General features: G+C 39.2%; 6 protein-coding genes across 6 annotated transcripts; 4 read left to right on the top strand and 2 right to left on the bottom strand.

Annotated features, from left to right (window-relative positions):
* Positions 1-1,182: 1,182 nt before the first annotated feature.
* On the top strand, positions 1,183-3,293 carry MELLADRAFT_87680 (uncharacterized protein; the record flags this gene model as incomplete). The annotated part of the gene is made up of 9 exons (XM_007410875.1): positions 1,183-1,202; positions 1,277-1,389; positions 1,452-1,566; positions 1,624-1,851; positions 1,917-2,144; positions 2,210-2,437; positions 2,497-2,724; positions 2,786-3,013; positions 3,074-3,293. The coding sequence occupies 9 exons, from the start codon at positions 1,183-1,185 to the stop codon at positions 3,291-3,293; spliced, it is 1,608 nt and encodes a 535-aa protein (XP_007410937.1).
* An 872-nt stretch (positions 3,294-4,165) lies between these two features.
* MELLADRAFT_87679 (eukaryotic translation initiation factor 3 subunit 9) lies at positions 4,166-6,861 on the bottom strand (the record flags this gene model as incomplete). Its single annotated transcript, XM_007410777.1, has 7 exons — positions 4,166-4,567; positions 4,641-4,891; positions 4,959-5,120; positions 5,185-5,329; positions 5,396-6,121; positions 6,187-6,490; positions 6,584-6,861. 7 exons carry the CDS (start codon positions 6,859-6,861, stop codon positions 4,166-4,168), a joined length of 2,268 nt encoding a protein of 755 aa, XP_007410839.1.
* A 1,286-nt stretch (positions 6,862-8,147) lies between these two features.
* MELLADRAFT_107239 (uncharacterized protein) lies at positions 8,148-11,024 on the top strand (the record flags this gene model as incomplete). Its single annotated transcript, XM_007410876.1, has 9 exons — positions 8,148-8,268; positions 8,339-8,461; positions 8,541-8,707; positions 8,805-9,107; positions 9,200-9,874; positions 10,175-10,414; positions 10,503-10,643; positions 10,718-10,901; positions 11,017-11,024. 9 exons carry the CDS (start codon positions 8,148-8,150, stop codon positions 11,022-11,024), a joined length of 1,962 nt encoding a protein of 653 aa, XP_007410938.1.
* Positions 11,025-12,019: 995 nt separating this feature from the next.
* MELLADRAFT_87677 (uncharacterized protein) lies at positions 12,020-12,580 on the top strand (the record flags this gene model as incomplete). The annotated part of the gene is made up of 4 exons (XM_007410877.1): positions 12,020-12,040; positions 12,140-12,150; positions 12,298-12,367; positions 12,461-12,580. The coding sequence occupies 4 exons, from the start codon at positions 12,020-12,022 to the stop codon at positions 12,578-12,580; spliced, it is 222 nt and encodes a 73-aa protein (XP_007410939.1).
* Positions 12,581-13,746: 1,166 nt separating this feature from the next.
* On the top strand, positions 13,747-18,771 carry MELLADRAFT_87676 (uncharacterized protein; the record flags this gene model as incomplete). The annotated part of the gene is made up of 4 exons (XM_007410878.1): positions 13,747-15,888; positions 15,979-16,105; positions 16,178-16,924; positions 17,006-18,771. 4 exons carry the CDS (start codon positions 13,747-13,749, stop codon positions 18,769-18,771), a joined length of 4,782 nt encoding a protein of 1,593 aa, XP_007410940.1.
* Positions 18,772-23,282: 4,511 nt separating this feature from the next.
* MELLADRAFT_77996 (uncharacterized protein) lies at positions 23,283-24,952 on the bottom strand (the record flags this gene model as incomplete). Its single annotated transcript, XM_007410776.1, has 5 exons — positions 23,283-23,836; positions 23,927-24,199; positions 24,275-24,353; positions 24,438-24,592; positions 24,687-24,952. The coding sequence occupies 5 exons, from the start codon at positions 24,841-24,843 to the stop codon at positions 23,667-23,669; spliced, it is 834 nt and encodes a 277-aa protein (XP_007410838.1).
* Positions 24,953-25,066: the final 114 nt, after the last annotated feature.

The following is a 25,066-nucleotide window of genomic DNA, read 5'->3' as shown; positions in this document are numbered from 1 at the left end:
CCCAGAGCCTAAGGCGGGCACACATGGTATGACGTCATTCTTGTGCAATTGATGACCACAAGTCAGAACTTCTTGATCAGCGCTTGGGTAGAACCTCGCATGAGATCCATGGGCAAGCAGCCCATCTACATGGAGATAAACAAACTTCATTATGGACGATAAGTGACTGTGGCCCGTGCTAAGTTGAAGGAGGCGATAGGACCCCGACGTTTCAAATTCACTGCGTGATCCCTTGTAATTGTACAGTGGGTCTCATCAAAGCCCAACTACCCCGCGCCCGCAAAGCAAAATTTCAAGTTCGAGATGAATTATACACACCTCATAATTACATAGCACACATTTTAATAAGCTTAATGGGCTCGGAGGACCTATCTCATTCTAATCCTATGAGGATGGATGCGTGCAAGGCAAAAAAATTTTTTTTTTAGACATTTGGGCAATATTTCGAACCAAGCACATTTAAACACATCCTTAGGCTTACTATATGGGTACCAGAGGGTAATATATGGCTTTAAACTTGGTAAAAGTGGGTTCCCGAAGCGGAATCCAACCCCAGATCAGTCAAATCGCACGGTGAAAATGACTTTTTTCACTGATTTTCGAGGTCCTCAGAGGCCAAAATTTCGAACCCCCCCTACGGGGGGGTAGTTGGGCTTTGATGAGACCCACTGTACCCGGAGTCTTTTTTGATTCATCGTCAATCTCAACTTGGAGGAAGACAAGCGGATGATTTGGTAATCAAGTCTCATCCGGTTCTGCGTTCCCTGACTATGTCAAGATGTCGGTAATCGATGTTACCCGTCTTTGTAGACGTTCGATCAGCTGAAGAGTTGATGTCATGGAAACCCATGGAACAAAATGGAGCCTTTTTGAGTTTTGTTCACACCAATTGGCTAGCATATGTTTATAGAAGTCCTCGCAGCATGCTAATACCGAGACAAAAGCTGTGTTCTTCAAAGTTCATACCCGCCACGAACTGTATGTGCAAGACCGGCTCGGCCGGAAAAGCAAGGGTATATAATACGTCACTCAATCACGCAATCCATCGATCTCCCCTTCATCAGTCCAACTTCCTCCCAAACTACCTCATCTCATCCATCCATTCATCCTTCTCTCTCGAAATCAACCGAATTCCCTTTTTACTCACTTATCTGTACACCTCACCTTTAGCATTCTACCATCATGCAGATCTTTGTCAAAACGTGCGTACTTTCCTTGACTCGTCTTAATTACCGTTTTCTGATGTTCTCCATGTGCGTTTGTCTGTATTATCTAGCCTCACCGGTAAAACCATCACTCTCGAGGTTGAATCTTCCGACACCATCGACAACGTCAAAGCCAAGATTCAGGACAAGGAAGGTATTCCACCAGATCAACAACGTTTGATTTGTAAGTCGTTAACACTACGCCTTTTCACTTCAACTTGTCTCACACTCCATGTCTCTCCTTAGTCGCTGGTAAGCAACTTGAAGATGGCCGCACCCTTGCCGACTACAATATCCAGAAGGAATCAACTCTCCACTTGGTCCTGCGATTACGTGGTGGTATGCAGATCTTCGTGAAGACGTAAGCGTTCTACTCTTACTCGTACTTGTAGAACCTTTTACTTATTTTCCATTGTAGTCTTACTGGTAAGACTATCACTCTCGAGGTCGAATCTTCCGATACTATTGACAATGTCAAGGCCAAGATCCAAGACAAGGAAGGTATTCCACCGGATCAACAACGTCTTATCTTCGCCGGAAAACAACTTGAAGATGGACGTACTCTTGCCGATTACAACATCCAAAAGGAATCTACTCTTCATTTGGTACTTCGTCTTCGTGGTGGTATGCAGATCTTCGTCAAGACGTATGTCTCTAGTCCAAGTTACCGGCGATCTGTTGATTGTGTACTGACACGATCTCTTAATGTAGTTTGACTGGAAAGACCATTACCCTTGAAGTCGAATCCTCCGACACGATTGACAATGTCAAGGCCAAGATCCAGGACAAAGAGGGTATCCCCCCTGATCAACAACGTCTTATCTTTGCCGGCAAGCAACTTGAGGATGGCCGCACTCTTGCTGACTACAATATCCAGAAAGAGTCGACCCTTCATTTAGTTTTGCGTCTCCGTGGTGGTATGCAGATCTTTGTAAAGACGTGAGCTTTCCCATCTGGTCCGCATACTTAGATAAGCTTCCTTTACTTACTCGATCCTTTGGCAGTCTTACCGGCAAAACGATCACTTTGGAGGTTGAATCTTCTGACACAATCGACAACGTCAAGGCCAAAATTCAGGACAAGGAAGGCATTCCCCCAGATCAGCAACGCCTTATCTTTGCTGGTAAACAACTAGAAGATGGCCGCACACTCGCCGATTACAACATTCAGAAAGAATCAACTCTTCATTTGGTGCTTAGGTTGCGGGGTGGAATGCAAATCTTCGTCAAGACGTACGTCTTGCATACTCTCGAAAACTCTTAAACTCTGACTCATCTTTATATTTCTTTAGTCTCACTGGAAAGACCATCACCTTGGAAGTTGAATCGTCTGACACTATCGACAATGTCAAGACAAAAATTCAAGACAAGGAAGGTATCCCACCTGACCAACAGCGTCTCATTTTTGCTGGGAAACAGTTGGAGGATGGGCGTACGTTGGCTGACTACAACATCCAGAAAGAGTCCACCCTTCATTTGGTGTTGCGTCTTCGTGGTGGTATGCAAATTTTTGTGAAGACGTACGTCATTTCAACGTCATCTTGAAGTCATTGTTAGATGCTTACACTGCATTTTTTCCAGACTGACTGGTAAAACGATCACACTGGAAGTCGAATCCTCAGACACTATTGACAACGTGAAGGCTAAGATCCAGGATAAGGAAGGTATTCCTCCCGACCAACAACGATTGATCTTTGCTGGAAAGCAGCTGGAGGATGGTCGCACACTGGCAGATTACAACATCCAGAAGGAATCTACCCTCCACCTTGTACTCCGTTTACGTGGTGGAATGCAAATCTTTGTGAAAACGTGCGTTAAGTTCTCTATGCCCTAACCGACTGTTCCATTGCTGACATCTGCACGTTTCAGTCTGACTGGTAAAACCATCACCCTTGAAGTCGAATCTTCGGACACGATTGACAACGTCAAAGCCAAGATCCAAGATAAGGAAGGCATCCCACCAGACCAACAGCGACTAATCTTTGCAGGCAAACAATTGGAAGATGGCCGAACACTTGCTGATTACAACATTCAAAAGGAGTCTACTCTTCACTTGGTATTGCGATTGCGCGGAGGTCACATGATGTAAAATGGCTCTATGTAACTTGATGTAAATTCCATTCTTGCTCACAGTACAACACTGTCTTTATTGTAAACTGCCATGTAAAACTGTATGCAAGCTATCCTATCGTTTATGCTATGAACCACCTTGAGCCTTTTCAGCCGACATCACGAACCCCGGCGCACATCTTTCTCAATTAAAATTTAAGACAGCGGGACGGAGAATCCCACTTGCTTCAATTTTTTTTTTTAAAGTGCATTTTGGAATCATAAGAAAACAGGCCATCTAGTCAGTGCGATGTGATTTCTTAACTGTAGGATGCATATTCATTAGTAACAGGGTCGGATGTCCATCCCAGAAAGTATGAATGAGAAAAGCGCCGTGAAGTGACCCTTGTGCAGTGCTCTTCATATTGCATAGTTAAGTTCCGCAGTCCCAGGGCCGAAAGAAACTTCGCAGTATGAGACTTGAGCGTCCGAAGGGTACATGTTGACTCTTCATGAGGCCCACCTCATCTGCCATCAGGATCTGCTTTTGTAAGGCATGATTACGGAACAAATTTATAATAGCCTCTGTTTGAGACAATGAGGGCTGAACAACCCTCAGAGCGCCCATCCTGGGATAGATTCATGCATTGATCTCAACTCAACGTATTTGTCAACAAGAGTATGTATCAAAATTCTATGTAAGTCAAGTCAAATATATATATGGGGATCAGGGAGTCATACAAACCAACTTTTGATAGTCGTGATCACGTTGAGAGGGCTCAATGAGCAAGCACAAAGATGACAATTATAACGTTTTTTCCATTTTCTCTAGTCTACCTTTGAGGGTCACAATACAAGCTTTTTTTTTGTTGGATAAGGCAAGAATAAAGATGATCCAAAGACATAATTAATCTAACCAATCACAGTTTCAGTTTCTTCAATAACTTCTTCGATCCATTCTTGTATCTGTTCCACATCATCTTTTCGATCAACCGGTTTATCCATCGGAAGTTTACCCATCTCTTCTTGATCCAATAATAATTGACGTTTAGATGATAATCTCCAAGCATCCCATTCATCTAACAATCTACGTCTATGTGCAATCAATTCAGCACTTACATTACTAGCTTCAAGTTGATCTTCTTCTTCAAAGACTTTACTATATTCTCGGAAATTCTTTCGAATCTTACGTTGAGCTTCTTTACTTAATAATGTTCTAGGTCTTGGTCTCCATAATAATTGTTTAAACCTTTCTAATTGAGCTTTATGTAATTGTTCACCTTTGAAATCCCAAATAGCATAACCAGCTTCCATCTATTGATCAAACAGTCAATTCAGGACCTTATGATTGAAGAAAGACCGAAAGAAAATAAACAAGATGACTTACTGAATTGACCCAAATACTTCCCAATGTGGCAACGTATCGACCACTTGGATCCCATTGAATTTCAGTCATTCCATAATGTTCAACCGATGCCAATAATTGAATCCCCGATCCAGGTTCTTTTTCACTTTCATCTAAATCAGTATCCCAAAATTCGAGATCGAATTTCGAAGTGGATTCCATTGTAGCAGTAATCACATGTCTTCCTTTAGGGGACCAATAAACCGAATTGCATGACTTTCCATCGAATGATTCTAGATAGTATAAAAGTGAATCATGAGTAGTTGTTCAATACGACTCAGGATGATCTCAAACACTTACTCAACAGACGGAATTCTCCTTTTTTAGAATCTATGCCATAGAAATGGACGCTAGTTTTGATAGCTTGACCGGGGATAGGACCTTGTGAGACACTAGGGTCACTAGTTGTAATCAACACAAATCGATTTCCTTTCGGCTCCCATGCAAATGCAGTAACGGTATCTGGAAGAGAATTTCCAAGTCAACATGGTCAACAGATTATGAGGACGAAACTGATGTGGCTTACCTTTGATCTCAATGACATCAACAGGGAATGATTTGTCGCGTACTCGAAAGAGTTCAAGATTACAATATGTGGTCTTCTTGGTCTTCGTGTGTCGGTCAACCTTGACACATAGATAGTCGCCATTGGATTGCCAGTGGATCTTAGCCTGTAGAGATACATATGAACAACATCAGTTAAAAGCGAGACAGGAAGAGATGAGATGATCACGTACATCGTGAACGTTGAATAAGTTTTTCGATCGCAAGGTATCACGACTCGGTAGCGCCATAAGAGAGACTCGAGCGGGCTGGTTAGCTACTTCAGGGGTCCAGTAGGCCATCATGCTGGGCTGTTCAGTACCCTTCTTCTTAGGAGCTACTTCAGAAGCTCCATTCTTCTGTCCAGCCGATTGTTCTACTAGCTTTTGCGCTTCTAGTACAGCTTCACGCTCCTTTTCACCCAAAGGACACCATTCAAAGTCGACCACACCTTCAATCTTGATACTCTTCTTCTCCAATAATCCCATACCTGGAGTCTCGTAGACACTGATGGCTTGTCCTGGTGTGATACGCGCCAAATAACGATCATCTCCGCTCCATTTGAACATAGGCCACTGGAACTTGATACGGGCTCCATCTTCGGTAGGTTGGTCGTTCAAGACAGGAAATGTACGAAGTAACTTTCCAGTCATGACTTCCCAAACAGCAATACTATGACCTTGATCATCTTCTGTAAAAACTTGTGGAACTTGAGGATCGTTAGAAAGTTCGATGGGTTGATCGGACCAAGTCACGAGATAATTTTCCATCGGAGAAAAGTCGATCAGTTTGACCTTTGGATGGTATAGTCGATGGATTCGATCGAAATTATGTCCACCCCAAAGTGCTACTCCTTGAGTATGAACAGTAGCAAGGATAGTACCCTCATGAGACCAGGCGGTGTAAGCTTCAGTCCATTTCTATGCCCGCAAAAAGTCTTCAAATCAGAAACTCTGTAATGCATCAGAAATGGAATTCTACGAACCGTTCGTTTATGAGCCACTTCGGGTACACCATTCCTACCATGCCATGCAACTTTAACATCTTCACCTTGATATAAAATCATTTGATCACGAGTTTGTGGATCAGCAAGCCAACTCTTAAGGTGACCACGTGGTTTATATTCTTCGAGTACAGGTGGAACAAAGACATCAGGTACATGAGAGTAACGTTCGACTTCAGTAAAACGAATAACGGTAAATCGATGTTTCTTATCGAATGGATAATCGTGTAAATTACGAACTGCTCGATCAGCATCTTCTGGATGATCAAGTTCAATAAACAAATATCTATACAAAAAATAAAAATAAAATAGATTAGTATCAAAAGTGAATATCATATATCAATTTGAAAAGAAAAAAAAAAGAAGAAAGATAACGAACCCTTTACTCAAACCATCTTCATCTTGTGGCATTTCAATCTTAGTATCCGAAATATGAATTTTTTTCTTAGCAAAAGTAGCTACGATTGCTTTAATCAAACGATCACGTTTACTTTGATCTACGATCGGTGCTCCATGTACTACAATCAAATTATCAAATGTATCTTGAAACTTTGGTCTAAACTTTTCTTCTATATCTCCATAATTTAAGTCTAGCTCTGATTCATCTATTTCTTCTTCATCTGAAAAATCATTGGGATTTCGCCCGTTGGTTGACATTTTCTTTAGACTGTTCGGAATCAGTCAAATGATATGTTGAGTGTGTTTTTGTTTGATGTGGTTTTAGTAAAAGTGGTTGAAGTCTTGTTGAAAGTGAAAGTGGTGTGTGTGTTTTCTTTTTTTTTTCGATTTCTCCTTGACTCAGACTCCAGAGGCACGTTGTCAATTATTTGAGTTCTGAGTCACACTTAAACCTAACACCTATCCAACTGTACCACAAGTTTTAATCAGTTTTGTTCTGTACATCCAAACTCAATCCTTTTCAAGTTTCAAATCACATCGAAACACCACTCAAATCATGACCAGCACTATATGGACATCCTACATCCATTCAATACCTTCAATCTGGTGGTGTGTTCTCATTTGCTCCACTTCACAGAGAGGTACTTTCACTCATCCGGATCCTACCCTCGAGACCACTCAGCCACTCTGACTGAGGCCAGCGCAAATAGTACTCCAATCAGATGAGAATACTAGAAAAGTTGGTATGAATTGATCCCCAGGGATTAATTCAATTCTTTTGTAGACTGGTACATTATTCTTGAGGAAAGAATTGCTCAAATACCATCAAGACTATTTCAATGATGAGTACATAAGAATCAAAAATAGTGCAACACGGTTTGCACATGAAAACAGAGAGTTTGAGTTGAATAAAAAAACTTGAACCAGTATATTAATCATATTCACTTCATTGATACTTTAATTTCTAACCATATCAAATTTCTCACTGAAAGCTTTTGATGCCAAAATACCCCTTGAATCTTTGACATTCTGCATAATTGTGATCAGTGAGCCAAAGAAAATCAGCAACAATCACAATATCTCCAAAGGAGAAAAAATCATCAGATTGAATCACGACAGAGCACGACAGACTTTGTCACTGTGTACTTTGTAACCAGCACTTGGAATCAAAAAAAAATAGCCTTGCTCAGCTGCAAAGCATTTGCCGAAAAACAAGTGTCTCTTAATGCAGTTTTCACTTTTTTTCCAGTTAAGCAAACACTCAAAAATTAGGCAAGACTTGATTGTTAAACCGAATGACTCTATGAAGTGCATCCAAGGATCTGGCCAAATGGCATTTTTCACTCTAATGAGAATTGAGAATAATTCGGATTGGCCCATTGAGAAGTTGAGACACATTTTGCAACGCTCACCGGGGTCGGAGCCTGGAGGACAAAAATGGCCTCGGGCTTCTACGAGCGGTACCGAGTATGTAATTTTCATGTGCATCCAAAATTATTTTGAGCCATCGATCTTTTTCCAAACACAACGAAAACTTTCGCAGGATGCCAAAAAGCCAGAAGCAGAAAAAAGCAGCAACAGCTGACTTCAGCAAAGCAAAGCTCAAGCTCGGGAAAGGAAAACAAATCGCTAGCAATGCTACCAACACTTCTTATTCCACCAAAGGTACGCATTTTTTTATGTTAGTCGATTGACTGTAAAACTGATTGACAATGCCTTTTTTTTCTTTGAACAGTCATTGCACTACCTAACCAGAACATTGGAGCTGAGAAGGGTGAAGCTCCGACGACTAGGCGTAATTTGACCTTGGATGATTTGCTAGTTCATCTACGCCATTACAGCCATGCTACTCGCAAAGGTCAACCTTACAGTTCCTGATCACATTTGTTTACATGCGTTTTTAAGCCTTCGTCTGACGGAATTGCTTCTTTTTATAGATGCACTGATCGGCCTTCGAGAGCTACTTGGGGCTCATCATGAACTTTGGCGGTCTAACCTAGGTCCAATCATACATGGAGCTGCTCGATTGATCCCGGACGAGAATGCATCGGTTCGCAAGGCTTTAATAGCCTTTTTCGCCTGGTTTCTTCCACAGATTCCCACTGTGAGTCAAACATGTCCAGCATTTTATGTTGATCTAATCTCATAATTGAAATGTCAATCTCTGAAATCTGATACTTTGCATGACTCTGGGTGATTAGGACTTAGTAACACCCTTTTGCTCGGCAATCGTCTTCTTCGCGAGCTCAGCACTTGCTCACATCTTTGCCGAAATTAGAGTGGATGCTGTTCAAATTATCGATTTGCTTCTTGAAATCTCTCCTAATACGGTGATCGGTGGCTGGTGGTCTGATACAACATCGCCTACAAACTCAAGTAGTGGTAAAGCACAAGGACAGCATGGAAGACGATTACTTCAACTTTATCTCTCTATGCTTTCGATCGGACCAGATGCTGCTACCTCTGGGGTAGCATCTACCTCTTCAAATCGACTCACTGACACGGTACATCAATTTTTCAGTGTACTTTTTGTACCACATTCCTCGGCCAAACTCATCAGTACAATATATCTGACCCATTTTTCTATGAATTTCAGTCTAAATTAATGGTGTTGAAATCCTTGAGTCGGTTCATCCATGCTGCTACTCGTCTAGAAGCTTCAGAATCGGAAAAGACGACACTTCCGCTGTGGTTCTTTCAGGTTGCGTTCAATAACCCACGTGACTTTGAACAATTCAGAAACATCCTTCCAGATCAACATCAATCAGTCAGCTCCCAGACACCGAAATCACAATTCGGTTTTGAATGTATTGATGATCAGAACACGCACTGTTATGAACCATTTGCAGAAGTCTTTATGGATCGAATCACCACTAACCCTCAAGCTCGTCATGATGTACCTTCTTACCAAGTCGACAACAATACAAAGGATATTAAAAAATCTGGCGAAGACGCTTTTCCGGACTCGCCTCTGAAACTATTCAGGGTGATGAATCCAGTTTTGCTGTCAATCTTTTTAGACTCAGCACCAACAGCTTTTCATTCAGAAATGGCATCTAATGAAACTGTTCAATTGGCTAGTAAAGAACCTAGTACTCATCTTGGATTGGTCTGGTGTGTCGGAAGAATTTTGTGTGACTTATGGCGTGCGAGTGTGACGTCCAACTCCAATATCATTCCGACTGATTCCAAGAACTTGGCACATATCATGGAGAAAATGTCAACATATTTCATCTTTGGAGCTGATGAGCTCAATAGCAAGAACACCAAGGTAAAGTTCTCTGACTTTTATTAGATCTGACGAGGTACTTACTGACGAGATACCTACCTGGCACGATGATTTTTCTTGGATTAGACTACACAGCTTCTACAGGACCTCAATCTTGTTTATTGTGAACTTGTATCGTTCCTTGTGCTATCTTCGAAGAAAGCAGACACCAAGCTTCTCATTCAACTCGAGAGAGTCGCAAGTTATATATCACAGTTACTTCTTGTTGAGGTGCGCTTCTGTTTCAAATTCATGTTATATTCCTGTGCTATGTTCCCTCAGCTGGACTAATCGTGATCTTAGAGTGATGCCATCACAATGAACCCCGGCATGCCAGTATTACCACCCGATTCATACGTTGCGATGCTACCTACTATATGGTCTCTGCTTGGTCGTCGACAACATACATCTGACATCGATCAACCAGCATCTCATAACTGGTCTGATCAAATCATGAATGCTTTCATCGATCATCTAGACCACCTCCGTCCAAGCTCTGAACTCAAAGCCTTGGGAATAAGTTTTCTAGGCAGGATTATCATTGTGATTCATCTTTCTCTCATGTTGAGCATACATATGATTCATTGGTGACAAATTCGTTCTGCTGACAAATTGAATTGTATACTTGTAGATCGATGACCTTCCAGGATGTAGCTCTCCATTCCGATTGGAGTCTGCTTCATCGGAAACTCAGGAGAAGCTTAGAAAATGGATTCTGAGTTTACCAAAAGTCTTGTGGGCGCTAGACAACAAGAACCCTATGACATCAAAAGTAAGTAACCTCTCTGATAGGCCCAACGCTGTTTGACTGTATCGCTAACTAGACCATCCGTTTGGTTTTTGTAGACGATCTTATCATTCTTGCATCATATCACTACGAGATCATTATCATTTTTCCAAACCGTCTTACCAGATTTAGCTCCTTTACTTACACCTTTCTTTGCTATTAAACATCCTACACATCAAAGATCTATTCTTGGACCTTATTCTCGTTTACCAATCGATTCTCAAAAGTTGGCACAAGGATTAGGTTGGTATTTGTTGAATGAAGATCATCAGAACTCGTCACTTGAAATCTTGAAAGAATCTATGTTTGAAGTTAATGCACTTGTTTGTTTATGATCATTTTCCTTTGTGGATCTTAGTGGGATGATTTGTTTGAACTCTTCTCTTACAATAAAACTTGTTATAAATCTATTTTGAAGATGAAGAGACTTGTGGAAAATGTAATAACACTTCTTGGGAAGAATGCTTTTTGATGAAAATGTCTACATACATAGATAGCTAGATAGACTCTTGTTGTCTTCAATACCTCCAGAATGTGCTTGAGGAAGAAAAAACGTAATTATCTTGAATTTTTTGCCAGTGAATCTTGGACATGCAGGAACTCAGTCTTAGCTACAGAATAGATGCACAGATCACTGAGTTTCAATAGGATTTGTGATAAGTTCCTTTGTGATATCAATGTATGTATATGTCTTGCCGTTGATTTCTTTCTGCTAGCTCTCACTCTCTTAATCCGTTCGGCTATGTACTTATCTTTTCTCCCTGAACAAATGCCATCAATGATCACAATGCAACACTGCATCTTTTTTTCTTGAATTGTCTGTGACCTGCAAGACTGAATCCTATTCACAATTGAAGTGACACTTTCCACTCCTCATAGAACAATTACTGTTGACGCAACACTAGAGTACTTTCCTTCATTGAGCTTTTGATGTTTGTTGAACCTACTTGAATATAACCAAAACACAATTTGGTTTGAAGGTATTGATAATCTATTGATCATCATATTCAGAACACAGAGTATGAATTTGTGATAAATAAAGGGTGTCCAATTTGATGTTGTCTCAGATGTACCACATACATCGGGCAACGTTTCGGACTTGATCAAACCCTGATATCCGATATCTGTCATGAAAGTTTCATTCATTCAAGAACCAAAACAAGTGATAAGAAAACTCCAACAGGACGAAATTCTAGTGATCAAGCCTTCTTTTGCGAATACCTAAACTACCCATCAACCCTTTTAACGAATCAATTATACTCAACTTACATCGAACCGAAATACAAATCAAGGACTATCTTTTTGGATTAGACGATTTTCTATCAACTCGAATTTTGAGCCTTTGAAAGAAATTTCTCAAGATGGTTAGAGGTCATGCCAAAGTTAGTAAGATCAATACTTTCGAAAATCTGATGCCCTTTGTATCACCAAAAATGTGTTTATCACTTACTGATTCGTTGATAATTTTTTCACATCTATAGGCACAAGCACAGTAAGTATCATTCATTAAATCAAAAATCAAAAACAATAAAGTTACAAAAGAACATCTATCTTTTCATGATCAATAAACCGGAGTTTTTGATAATTTCAAGAAACTGATGAATTTTTTTCCAATTTATGTTTAAATGAATTTGATCAGACAAAGGAATGCAGCTAAACAAGGATCACAAAAAGGATCTCAATTAGGAGCACAACAAGCAGTTACCAAAGTGAATTTCCATTCATCCAAACCGAATTCTTGAAAAAAAAATCAATTTACTGATTTTGATTTTTTTTTGATGGTTTTTTTTTTGGATATGTAGGTTGCATGTCAGATTTGTAAAGCTCCAACTCCTTCTTATAAATTACTTGTAACACATTATGAAGCTAAACATACAAAAGAAAGTATACCAACAGAAGAATCATTTAAAGCTATGAAATGATCTGGTATATATATATAGAATTTCTTTTTTGGAAGATTGGTTTTGTTTAGTTAATAGTAGGGTGATGATTTTTCTTTTTGAAATATAGATGACATGGAGGGTTTTGTTGTATTTGATTATGTTTTTATAAACTTTTTATCTTTTGATGATATGATTGATAGATTGGAGAAAGGAGTGATCAACTGGTTATCTGAAATATAAATTAAGGAATAGGAGTCATTGATGTTTCATTTTTCAGAATGTTGTGATAGAAGAGATTAAACAAGTTTTCATGAAACTTGCAATGGGTTTCATGAACTCAAGGAATGCGATTGATATTTCACCATCAAATTTGAGAACAGAAAGATTTGAGTTTTGAGTTGAATGCAGCTATGTAAAATGCAGTTAAAATGCAGTTAAAGTACGGTTTAATCTAGTTTAATCCAGCGATTTGAGTTGTGGGTTAAGTTGTCTTAGGATTAAGTCCATGATCGCTTTCACTGCTGTCTACTGTTGTGCTTCAGAGTCTGACTCTATCAACTCCTCATTGGACCAACCCACAAACCATTACTCTACTTGAAGAAAGTCAATGAAAAACTAATCAATCAATCAATCGATCAACATTTATCTTCAAACGAAACAACTTCAAATAATTTAAAATAATCGAAAATCATACATAATCAATCGAAAGAAGAATTATCAAAGAAAGAAAGAAAGAATTCATCATCACGCGACTATAACGTATGACTTAAAAACTATCGATCATATTTCAAAGTATTACCACTTACAACTTCATCAACGTCAAAAGCGCGATTCTTTTGGATTTTAATCTTCAAATCATTCTTAATCAGCTCATCACTTTAAACCGCGTTGGATCATTCAGATTCAGCTTGAGGACTTTCTCTCTTCGTCAAGTTAAGGGTTTTAAGAGGATATCATCAATACATCATTATATTGTAACTGTTGAGTCCATGATGATTTAAAATTTCATTCATTCAATTGAGAAATCGATCAAGATCACTAATTGTTGAATTTTGTTTCTTGATGCCTCTTATCACTTGATCAGTCTCATTCAAGAGTTTGGTGATCCTATTTCTCTACGAGCGGTTCCTTCAAATCTTCAAAGCTAATTATTATCGATCTCAGTGCAATCTCCTTCTCACTTGTATCCGGAACCAAATTGGCGCATGATGAATAACGGGATTTACAACAATCATCAATCCCAGTTGCAACAACAGCAACAGCAACAACAGCAACAGCTGCACAATCAACAACAACAGCAACAACTACAACAGCAGTTACATCAACAACAGCAGCATCAACGTTATAGTAATATTGCTTCAGCCACACTTCCCAACTCTTACCATCCTCCAGCTCTTCCACAATCTATTCCGAACGCGGGACCTAATTCATACCCACATTCGAATCAAACTGCAACTTTGCCGGCCTCTCCCGCTCTCTCGAATTCATCACTGCAGTACACACCTCAGATATCTAATGGATACAATCTTTACAACAATCCTTCGAATCCATCCATCACTCTTAACTCTCAACATCAGCTACATACCAACAATCAAGGACTTTCGACGAATAATAGTACTGCAACCTTACCCAACACATGGCAGAACTCAATTCAACCAGGTCCTTCCAATCAAAATGCTCAAGGTCTACGTACGATGGACGAAATGAATCATCAACAACTTATGCAACAAGCTCTCAGTCAGGTGATCACTGCCATCAGTTTGAATGCTGACGCAGATCGATCTAATCCATCTCATCCGATTCGACGTTATGATCCTCGAACAATGCCTATCGACCCTCGTACTGGCTTAAGATTATCCGATAGTACCATGGCAGCTATCGAGCAGACTTACTTGTATGGGAATTGTGGATTGACTGAGCTCAAACTTTACAAAGAATACCTTTTGAATCAACGTCACCTCAAGACATCAGAGCAACCAAAGCACTTCAATGATTCGCTTGCTCCTGTTGGTAATTCTGTCAATCCTGGTGGAGTAGGACAAGGAGCGATGAATTCGGCTGGTCTTCAGTATCGACCGATCACTCCAAATTCACAACCTCAACAATCAATGCTCAATCCATCTCATCAGCGATTCTCTCAGCCTTCAAATAGTCCCATGATGCAAATGAGCTCAGCGACTTCCGGGCTTACAAGCAACATGAATGGAGCAGCAATGAACAATTATGGAGCTTTATTCTCTCCACAACAACCTCCTTCAGACTTTCCAAGTCCACGTCATTCCAATCAACGTTCACTTGGCCCACCTCCCTTACCCTCACAGCCGTCGCTAACTTCAAACATGAATAATGCTAATCTGATAGGTATGATGAATACCACACATCCTGTCGCACATCAGCATCAAACTTCACCTCATCCACCTCAACATCCTCAAGCGCCGGCCCCACCAAATCAACTGAATTCATCTACCTCTTCGAATCCATCTCTTCCCAACCCGCTTGGCAACTTTAACTCACATCCGATTCCTTCTCAATCAACATCCTCTACTCCAGCACATTCAAACCAGCCACCGTCGCCCTCTAACTCGCAACGGTTCTCGAATCAGTTGTCCGAATACCTCATCAAAGGTGGAATGCCAGTCCCGTTTCCCGCTACGCTGGATGGCCAGGTGGTGGATCTATACAAATTATTCAACGTTGTACATTCTGCTGGTGGGTCTCAAAACGTCAACCGACTTGGTATGTGGTCACAGATTGCTACCGCCATGGAGTTCATTCCACATAATAGGAGGCTATCCGGATCGATGGGAGGCGAAAGTAACGCCGGTTACAGTCAAGAACAACTTCAAGCCCTACAGAATCTCTATGGCCAATACTTGTATCAATTTGAGCTTATGCAGATGATGAGGAGAAAGCACGCGCAACAACAACAACAACAACAAGCTCATCAGCAACAACTCCTACAAGCTCATAACAATCAACAACAGCAACAACAACCATCGGCGATGGGATCGACATTGCCACCACAAAACCAGCCCAATTGGACCAACCCTAATCCATACATGACCTCACCGGTTGCATCCATGCACAATCATCCTAATATGATCAACAACAACCAGATGCAGCAGTCTTTTCCCAACTCACACTCACAACCATACGCCTCAGCTTCTACGCCTCTGAACCAAGCTAGCCCACCCGGCGGTCATGGGACCATCCCAAATAACAGTATCCCACCCACACCCACGTTATCGTACGTCGGTCTGAACACGGGTGCAGGAACAGTCACTGGCACACCAGCGGAAAGTCGAGCTGGAAGTCCAGGTAGCGTAGCTGGTGGCCCAACTGAGAGTGTGAGTGATTCAGTCTATATAACATATGTCCACGGTAGGCTCAATGAAACCCGCTATTCCAAATGTCTTAATCTTCTCTCACCTCTTTAGTTATCGGCAACACCTGTCCTACCTCACAGTACTACCGGAACCGGGAAACGCGCGTATACAAAGAAGGGAACCAACAAGAATGCTAAATCGGTGAGCGCCGCTGAGAAAAAGAAACGATTGAAACAAGGTAAGCGTGTCTGCTACATTGATTGTCCTCATAATGTGTCAATCAAGTAACACCCACCTTCATCTTTCTCAGACCACGAATCTTCGCCTTCGCCTGGCCTCTTAACGACCCCCTTACCTCCCATGGGAACCCAGAATGGGACTTTGAATCAGGGCAATATGAACAACGAAGTTCCATTGGTTCCTTCTATGAACCCTACTCAACAGCCGCCAAATCCATCTCAGATACCTCAGCCTCAAAGTCAACCATTTCCCTCGCCAATCGATCGAAATCCTGAAAATCTTGTCGGCTCCCAAGGTCCACCGAAGCCTAACTCGATGGAACGAGAACATCAGAAACACAATGATCCTTCATCTCAGTTTCCCCATCAATCTCCCTCTGGTGGTTCGATCATCCAGCTGCCGCCGCAAAAACCCATACAATTGCAACCGCCCAACACTCAGCAAAGTTTGGAAAACAATCACTATGCCCACAACCAGTCAGGTCCAACGCCCTACAACAACGCTCCATATCATCTACCGCCTGGTCCACGTGCTACCACCCCATCGGCATTACCCACCGCTCGATTGTCAAATTCGCAACCTCGGCCTTCCAGTTCGCCTTTGAAAGGCACGCCTTTAAGCAACCCTCATCAAGCAGATGCCAATGTCAATGGACCACCTCAAAATGCAAATCAAAATCCGAAAATGAAAAAGGTGGTCCGATATACTCCTATTGTGAAACCTATGGATAATACTGGCGGTTGGGATCTGAGAGAGGTAGATGAAGTTTTTCAAAAATCCTTTTTAGCGAAACCTAGAAGGAATCTTGATGATCTGGGTGAGTGTTTCTTGTATTTCTCATAAACAAACGCGTAGAAGATTTTTCCAATAAGAAGCTGACCATCATACATCTCACTAGGGTTGATCGATATACGCTCATTGGTGATGTCACTCAAATCACGACTTGCGAGTGAGGTTGCCCATGCGCTTAACACGCTCACGATGATCGGTCCTCATATTCGGCTATATCGAGATGACAATACTTCGAACCATGGGATCTTACCCTTGCCATTGAGTATGTGCGAAGATCTACTGGAAGAACTACTAGATATCTTGGAAGAAGTGGCTTTGTGTCCAAACGAAGATTCAACAGAAGGTGGTCCATCCACTCGCCCTCATCCTAGTGATAAGGATTCTCAGGAAGGAACTACAAGTCAGGAGACAACCAAGGGTCATGCACCTTTCGACTCTTTTCAAAATATGATGGTTCGAGCAATAGATGAGTCAACACAACCTTCTAGTAGTCTAACACGTCGAAGTGGATTAGTACGAGAGGCAGGAGATTTGTCAAATCATGATCTCAGACCAGATTTAGGTCAAGTGGAATTAATTTTAAGTATCCTAAACATTTTAAGATATTTTGCAATGTCAGAAGATAGTGCAATCTTTATGGGTAGGAATGATAGAACAGCGATGATCTTAATCAGTCTTTGTGATTTAAATTTAACAAGATCACATCGATCGATTCGAAAAACGTTAAACCTTAGTACATTAGAAAGATTACAAATCAGACGAGAAGTTTTACAAATCTTATCTGAGATTGCATCTGGGATCCAATTAAAACAATCCACCCTTTCAATCGCACCTTTGATTATGGAATTATGTTTGTTTTTCTTAATTGATGCACCACAACAGATCGATAGGAGTCCGATTGAAGTACTTCAGAATGGTCAAGCTAAAGTACCTACCCATGGACCTGAAGTTTCATTTGCTAGTCAACTTAGGATTCGATCACTTTCAATGGTACCGAGTCATGTAGATTCAGCACTTTGTTTGATTTCAAGAATCGCCACCTTGGATTCGAATCGATTGAATTTAAGGATTTCAATTCATCAAACTAAATCGAATTCCATTTTAATTGAACTACTTGAAACCTTAACCAAACTCTTACCGATCAGTGATGAAGAACTCTTATTGGCTTGTACAGATGAAGAATCTAGAACTAGATTAGAATTGATTTCAATGTCACTCTTTAATATAATTTGTTTACAATCCAAAGAAACCAAATCCGAATTAAGATCAGGATCAAGATTAATAGTTTTAAAAGTATTAATCAAGATTCTAAATCGGATCTTATTACCCACAATAGGAGGAGGAGGAGGAGGAGGCGGAGGAATAGAAGATGGAGTAGGAAGTATCATGATGAAATGTCAACCGATGATGCAAGTGTTTATTGAAAGATTAGTAGAGATTGTGAAGTTGATTGATGAAGAAACTGAGTTGGGTGGATCATTGGATAATTCGATTAACCATCGAATCCAATGGTTTGGTGGAGGATTTGATCATCAAACTAATCAAAACCAAATGAATTCGAAACCTAATTTAAATCAACCTAAGCTTTGGTCGATTGAAAATTCGAATCTGACCGTTCATCCAGAAGAAGGTTTAACCAAGATGAAAGAAACAGATGAGATTAAACTTGAAGAGGTCTTGGACCGAAAGACAAAGGATTTGAATGGGATTGCTGAACATCATCATCATGATGATGATCAATCAATGGTCCCTTCAAGTTTGATGGGAAACCGTCAAACTTTAATCGAAATCTTTTCTCAATCGAATTTAATTTCTCCTTCTGTTTTTAGTACTTTAGCACAACTAATGGATGGATCGAAAAGTGGTTGGTAGGTTTGATTATACGGTTATCTTGTGTGTGATGTGAAGGAGTGGTAATGGTGGTGGTGGAGGGGATGAGGTTTGTTTTATTAAGAAAAAAAAGATGAGAGGTTTACATGCGGGGTTTTTATAGAGAGGCTGGGGTGCTTTTTGATTTGATTTGATTTGATCAATGGAATTGTTTTTTATTATTTTTGATTTCCAAAAATTGTTTTTTTCCTGATGATGAATTTTTATATGTTTTATGATTTTTCTTTTTTTGTTTTTGATACTTTTTCTTTTTCAAGTGTTGAATTTGTTTGAATTTGTTTGAATTTCATGAAAAAAAAAGGAATCAAAGAAAGATAAGAAAAAGAAAGAAAGAGAAAGAAAATGAATGAATGAATTTGATTTTTGTTGTTGTTGTTTTGTTCTTTTTTTTGAAATAAGCAGAGAAATTGTCAAAAAGAAAAAAAAACAAATTAAATAAGTAATAAAGAGATAATTGAAAAAAGACAAAAGGAAAATGATGATCATTGGTTTTGAATTTTCAAGGTTCTTGAAAAGATAAACAAGTTTGCATCAAATGATCTCAAATTCAATGAAGATGGATTTCTTCTTTGACTGCAGGAATTAGAACAAAGTTTTTCAAGAATCAGATTGTTTGAATCACATGATGATACAAGGAAAATGTATATACATACATATTTCTCATACAGAAATTAAAGAGTGAGATTGAATGTCATTATTCATGAAGATGAACTTTTACATGATTAGATGTAACTTTGTGGGAATGTTTTCCAAGGCAGTTATTATCTATCTCTTGAGTTATGATAATGATACAAGGGAATCTTTGAAGAATTCTTGGAATTGATTCAAACTGATTATAATTCTTTTCAAATATTTACCACTTTTCTATTTTCAAGCTGAAGATTGTATTGATTCTTATGCTCATCTTAATTCTCCCTCAAGTGGTCTAGACTATTGACATCTTTAAAACACTCATAGGAAAGGCCGTTCAGGAAATATTTGAAGACTTTTTAACTCTAGAGAAATAGACATTTTATGCTTAAATGCTGATCCTGAAGCTTATTGAATCTTTCATTCATCCTTCCTTGAAACAATTAGCTTTACATGGGGTAAAACAAAGAACCAGCATCATCTCAAGATAAGTACCACCTTGGTTAAGAGCACGTCATTTGGAAAATGTGGGTGAAACTTGAGTGGTAGAGTAGAATTCTAATTGAACAGATCCTCACTCATCAGATACCTACTTATTAAGTCCTCATTCTTTTACCAGTGGTCATAGACATTTGTCATCAAAGACAATAGCGGTACACAAACATCTCAACCCGCCCTAATAAAACCCATGGCAACCCGATTGATTTTTGGACTTTTTAGCACTAAAAACTCAAAATCAATCGGGTTGGCACGGGTTTTTTTGGATGGGTTTTTAAGGTCGGGTTGAGATGTTTGTGTACCCCTAATACACAATCACTGAACCCAAACTACTAGGAATGTTTCTTCAGCAAAGTTCACAAGATGTGTCCAAGTTTGATATAAGTTTTGATGATCAAATCAATTTCTGAAGTGAAAAATATTTTAAAGACTCATGTAGAGTCTGGTGTTCTCATGATAAGATAGTAAGTATTCTCTATCCCTATCCCTGACCCAAACATATACCTGATGTCCCTTGAAGTCATACATCATGTGGTCAAGCATTCAACAAGTGAATCACATATCCCCTTGGCATAATTAAACAAGAGATTTGAAATATTTATTCAAGGATTGAATATTTAGGGTACACAAACATTACAACCCATTTGAAAAACCCATTTAAGAAAAAATATAAAAACCCATTCAAAAAAATATTTTTTTGAACAAAAAATTCCAGAGAAACCCAATTTATTTTTCTGTTCAAAAAAATAATTTTTTAAATGGGTTTTTCTATTTTTTCTCAAATGGGTTTTTCAAATGGGTTGTAATGTTTGTGTACCCTTATTGTTTCAACTTTGAGAAATTTGTTGAGTAGAAGAAATAAAAGATAGTGTTCTGGTCTAAGAAATCCAAACAATCCTATCAGAACTTCACATTATCACAATGGATGAGCTTATAGTTGTCATTTTACTTAACTCTTCTATCAAAAGAATATTGATGATCCACTTACATGAAACTTCTCTCAAGTGTTCTGAAATAACTTGGCAATGGAAGAAAAGCAGAACATCTCCCTAAGCTTACTTAAGCACTTGAACAGTCAATCTGTCATAAGTAATACCTGGTGAACTCCCTATGACCTCAGAGAAGAGGTCTTAACATGGTAACACAAATGAGTATCATGTAAATAAACTCAACAAACTCAAGTTTGATCCATGTGATGGTACAAGCCAATGAGTGGTCTGGTCAATTCCATCACACAAGAGTTGTTGAATTTATTGGTCACAGAGCTCATTCAAATGTTATTCTTTTTGAGTTTAGTGTTTTATTTTTGATATTCTTCTTGGATTTGACATTCCTGCATTTACTATGTTCACATGATTTTCTTTAGTCTCAATAGGTTATCTCAAGTTGAAAAGTTTACCACAAGACAACTACAACACTGAATTTTCTACCCTACAAATCATGCAAAACTAATGCTGTGGTTTCATGACTATAAGAATGGCACACTGTATTACAAAAAGTGTGCAACACAATGGCAACCAGTATTGCAACTCATCACAGCAGGATGGGTAAAGCTCAAGTTGTTGCAGTCCAATGGCCCCAGGTCTTTGGGGTTACAATACACATAAATAGATAATGCAAACAATATATCACCACAACAGAGCATCCTCACCCATATCTCACACCAAAAGTTTGCCTGTCAGAGCTTGACTGGATAGTGTTGCAGTTTCCAACTGTGTTTCACCTATAAGACCCTTCAAAAATCACTGCGTTGTTTGCAAACCAGCCACCATGGCCATGTGCTGTTTGCCCGTTGACAAGCGCACACAAGTCGCCTTTGTGCCTCAAAGGCAGTCCATGTGCACTTGTTGTCGAGAGACTGCCACAAGGACACGGAGAAATTACACTTCACAGTTGCCCATTGTTGACATTGATTTACAGCTACTGGAAACACATAACTACAGTCAACCTATAATGTAAGCATAGAGATTGGTGTAATCTACCCCTTGTTAATCAGGTGATAAACATACATTGTAAAATACTTGGCTAGTAGGAGAAAAGATCAGTGCACATTTTTCAATGTCTATAGTGTGAGATTATATACTAGATACATCCATCAAGAGTTGACTGTATTTGGTTCCTTTTCAAAGAGGACTAGCAAGTGGGATTATTCAACTTTGACACAAGTTTTGGTGTGAGGGGAACTCTGGGGCAAAACAAATCCTCTTTATAAAAGCAGATCCCATCAGATGATAGCTTTCAGCCAAGCTCAAGGCCCACAATAGGGACCCTACTCTGGCTGCAGGACTTACCCTGGAATGCCAAGGCTGGGGGCAGAGATTGAGAAGAAGAGAGAATTGTAAGGACAGTGAGAGTGATGTCAAATTCAACTCTTTTACTACCCTTTCCCAAGCTTTACAAACCTGTTGAAAGACTTCCAACACTCACATTTCCTTTGGCACACATTCAACTTTCAGCTACCCCCTGTTTCCCACTTGTCCAGCAGAAGTGATCTTGAATCCTCTCAAATTTTCTACTTAAATTGATCAAGTTAAAATGATTCATTATCTCCTTTGGTTTTCCATTTGGCTTATCACTCAGATCATGATACTACCAAAACAAACTCAGGAAAACTCAAGGGTGATTCATCTTTGATGATTATCTTAACTTAACAAAATTAGAAACCAACTCAAGATTTATCAAGAACCAATCATTAGTAAGATCCAAGGGACTATAAAATTCAAAAGACTATTTTTTTCAACACCAAAGGTTAATATTTCTAGTGTATAGTTAAAAATGATGCTCATCAACTATCCATTTTTTAAACTCAATCTGTGAAGCCATCAATGAGACAACCACATTACCTGTACCTTGTAGCATAGCTAATAGTAGGCTGCTATGCTATACATGGTCATAGAAGATCTTTTGCTACATGAATTTTGACCTAGTAGTGTAGAACAGAGGTGCAAAACCCAGCTACAGCAGCATGGACTGTGGCTGCTGGCATAGCTTAGCAAGCTATACTATTGGAGAAATCATATGAGACAGTGGTGCACAGCTACACTCTATGCTAAGTATCTGGTACTGCAGAGTTGTCTCAACATTGGTCAAATTACATAAACTGACATCCTTCCAGTCTCTGCTTGTGAGTCTTCACATTAATGAAGAAACAAACCAGAACTGGATACAAACAATGTCATAGAATCTTTTCCAACTCTCCAAAGGATTATGTATGATGAAACTAGCTAGAACTTCCTCCATATGCACACTTTGTATGGTGAATCTCAAAACCACTCATCCTTCACATCAAGTATAAAAAAGTCAAGAAACAGACTATATATATAGTAAAAATCACAAAGATATTTTTCCATAGCATCACCAAAAAAACAGATGATCAACTTTAATCAAATTCTCAAGAGTATCAAAGCAAAGCAAAAACACTTAAATCTTTAGTATAAGAGAATAAGAAGGAAAAGAAAAGAAGATTTGTTATTCTGAAGAAGTTGAACCAAAAAAAAGAAAAAAAAAAACTTTTAAAAATACAATATAGATTTCTAATAGTAATGGAATGGAATGGACCATTCATTATAAGCTAAGGCTTATCTAATGCATGTCCGTCACAAAACAAAACAAAAAAGAAAACCAAAAAGCTTAAGTTCTAACACAAAGTAGATTGAAATGAAGTTCAAAAGTCTTAAAACTCAATTAAATAGGCTGATAGATGTTAAAGCCTTGCGATAAGGAACCAACTCGTAACATAATTCTTCACTTTAACATCCACATGCATCTTTCTTCTGTTCATCATTCTTTGAAAGATTCACTCTTCCATCATCATTACCCGAACCTGTTGTACCACGACCTGCAGCCCCAGCTCGACCACCTGCTCCACCCGCCGCACCACGAGTAGAAGATAAGATATGCTCTAAAGGAATTTTAGCAGCTGTGTTGATCGCAAAGAGAGAAAAGAGATAGACGTTCAATGAATTAGATCGGTAATTTGAAGGAGTCAACTATTGAAACAAAGACTTACCGATCTGAGTAAAGACCTCTACAACTCCTTCACCTGTCTTGGCACTAGTCTCAAAGAAGAGTAAGCCAGCATCTTTAGCATAGGCTTCAGCTTCATCTTTTGAAACTTGTCGTTTAGAAGAAGATGCAGAAGGGTTTGTGTTTGAATCAGAAGAACCAGCAGCAGGTGCAGCATTATCAGGGGTAGCCGTAGCATCATCTGCTTCATCATCACCATTTGAGGAACCAGAACTAGAAGAACCGGAACCTTGTTGAACGAGATCGATCTTGTTTCCTATGATTAAGAATCAGAAATCTTCAACACTCTAATCAAACGTATCTTGATCTGATCAAATGAAATTAAACCAACCGATAAGGGCAATCACAATATTAGGGTTACCTTGACGTTGAAGTTCTTTAACCCATGATTTAGCTTTATCCAAAGAAGACTATTTAAAGGAAAAATCAAGATTAGAGAAACCAAAAGAAACCTAATCTGGAATCGATTAGATGTAAAAGATTAGATTACTTACACTCTTAGTCACATCATATGCTACTACAGCAGCTTGAGCATTACGATAATACATAGGTGCAAGACTATGAAATCGTTCTTGACCTGCCGTATCCCAAATCTCAAATTTGATCACTTTATCTTCTAACCTACATTTCTGAGTTAAGAAAGCAGCACCTAATTTTGAAATTTAAAGTAATCAAAAGGAAATCAAGTGTTAAAGAGGCGAAGTCGTTCAATTTCATGGGTTTTTCTACTATCTCAAACTTACCAATTGTAGGTTCTTTATTTTCTTGAAAGTCGTTTTGAACAAATCGAAGTACAACTGAAGATTTACCAACAGCAGCTTCACCCAATAAAACCAATTTCACCTGAACCGGACGACTATCGACTTGAGGTTTATTAGGAGTTGCCGATGAGTCGGCCATTGTAATGATAAAACTGAGGTTATTTGATTGGATGGATGAATTGAAGAGTTATAGAGGATTGATAAGATGATGGAATTGGATGGTTTGAAGTAGAGTGAGTGAATTGAATTGAGACGAAAAGAGTCGATTTGGAAACCAAAGGGATTATGAGAAATTCATTTTAGATTTCAATTAAAACAAACAGATTAAAATATAAAACAGTTTATTAACCAAACTATCTTAA

The sequence above is a fragment of the Melampsora larici-populina genome (genome assembly GCF_000204055.1).
Source record: "Melampsora larici-populina 98AG31 unplaced genomic scaffold MELLAscaffold_22, whole genome shotgun sequence".
In the NCBI taxonomy this organism is placed as follows: domain Eukaryota; kingdom Fungi; phylum Basidiomycota; class Pucciniomycetes; order Pucciniales; family Melampsoraceae; genus Melampsora; species Melampsora laricis-populina.
The sequence above is the reverse complement of the archived record's forward strand: the minus strand, read 5'-3'. Positions and strand labels throughout refer to the sequence as shown.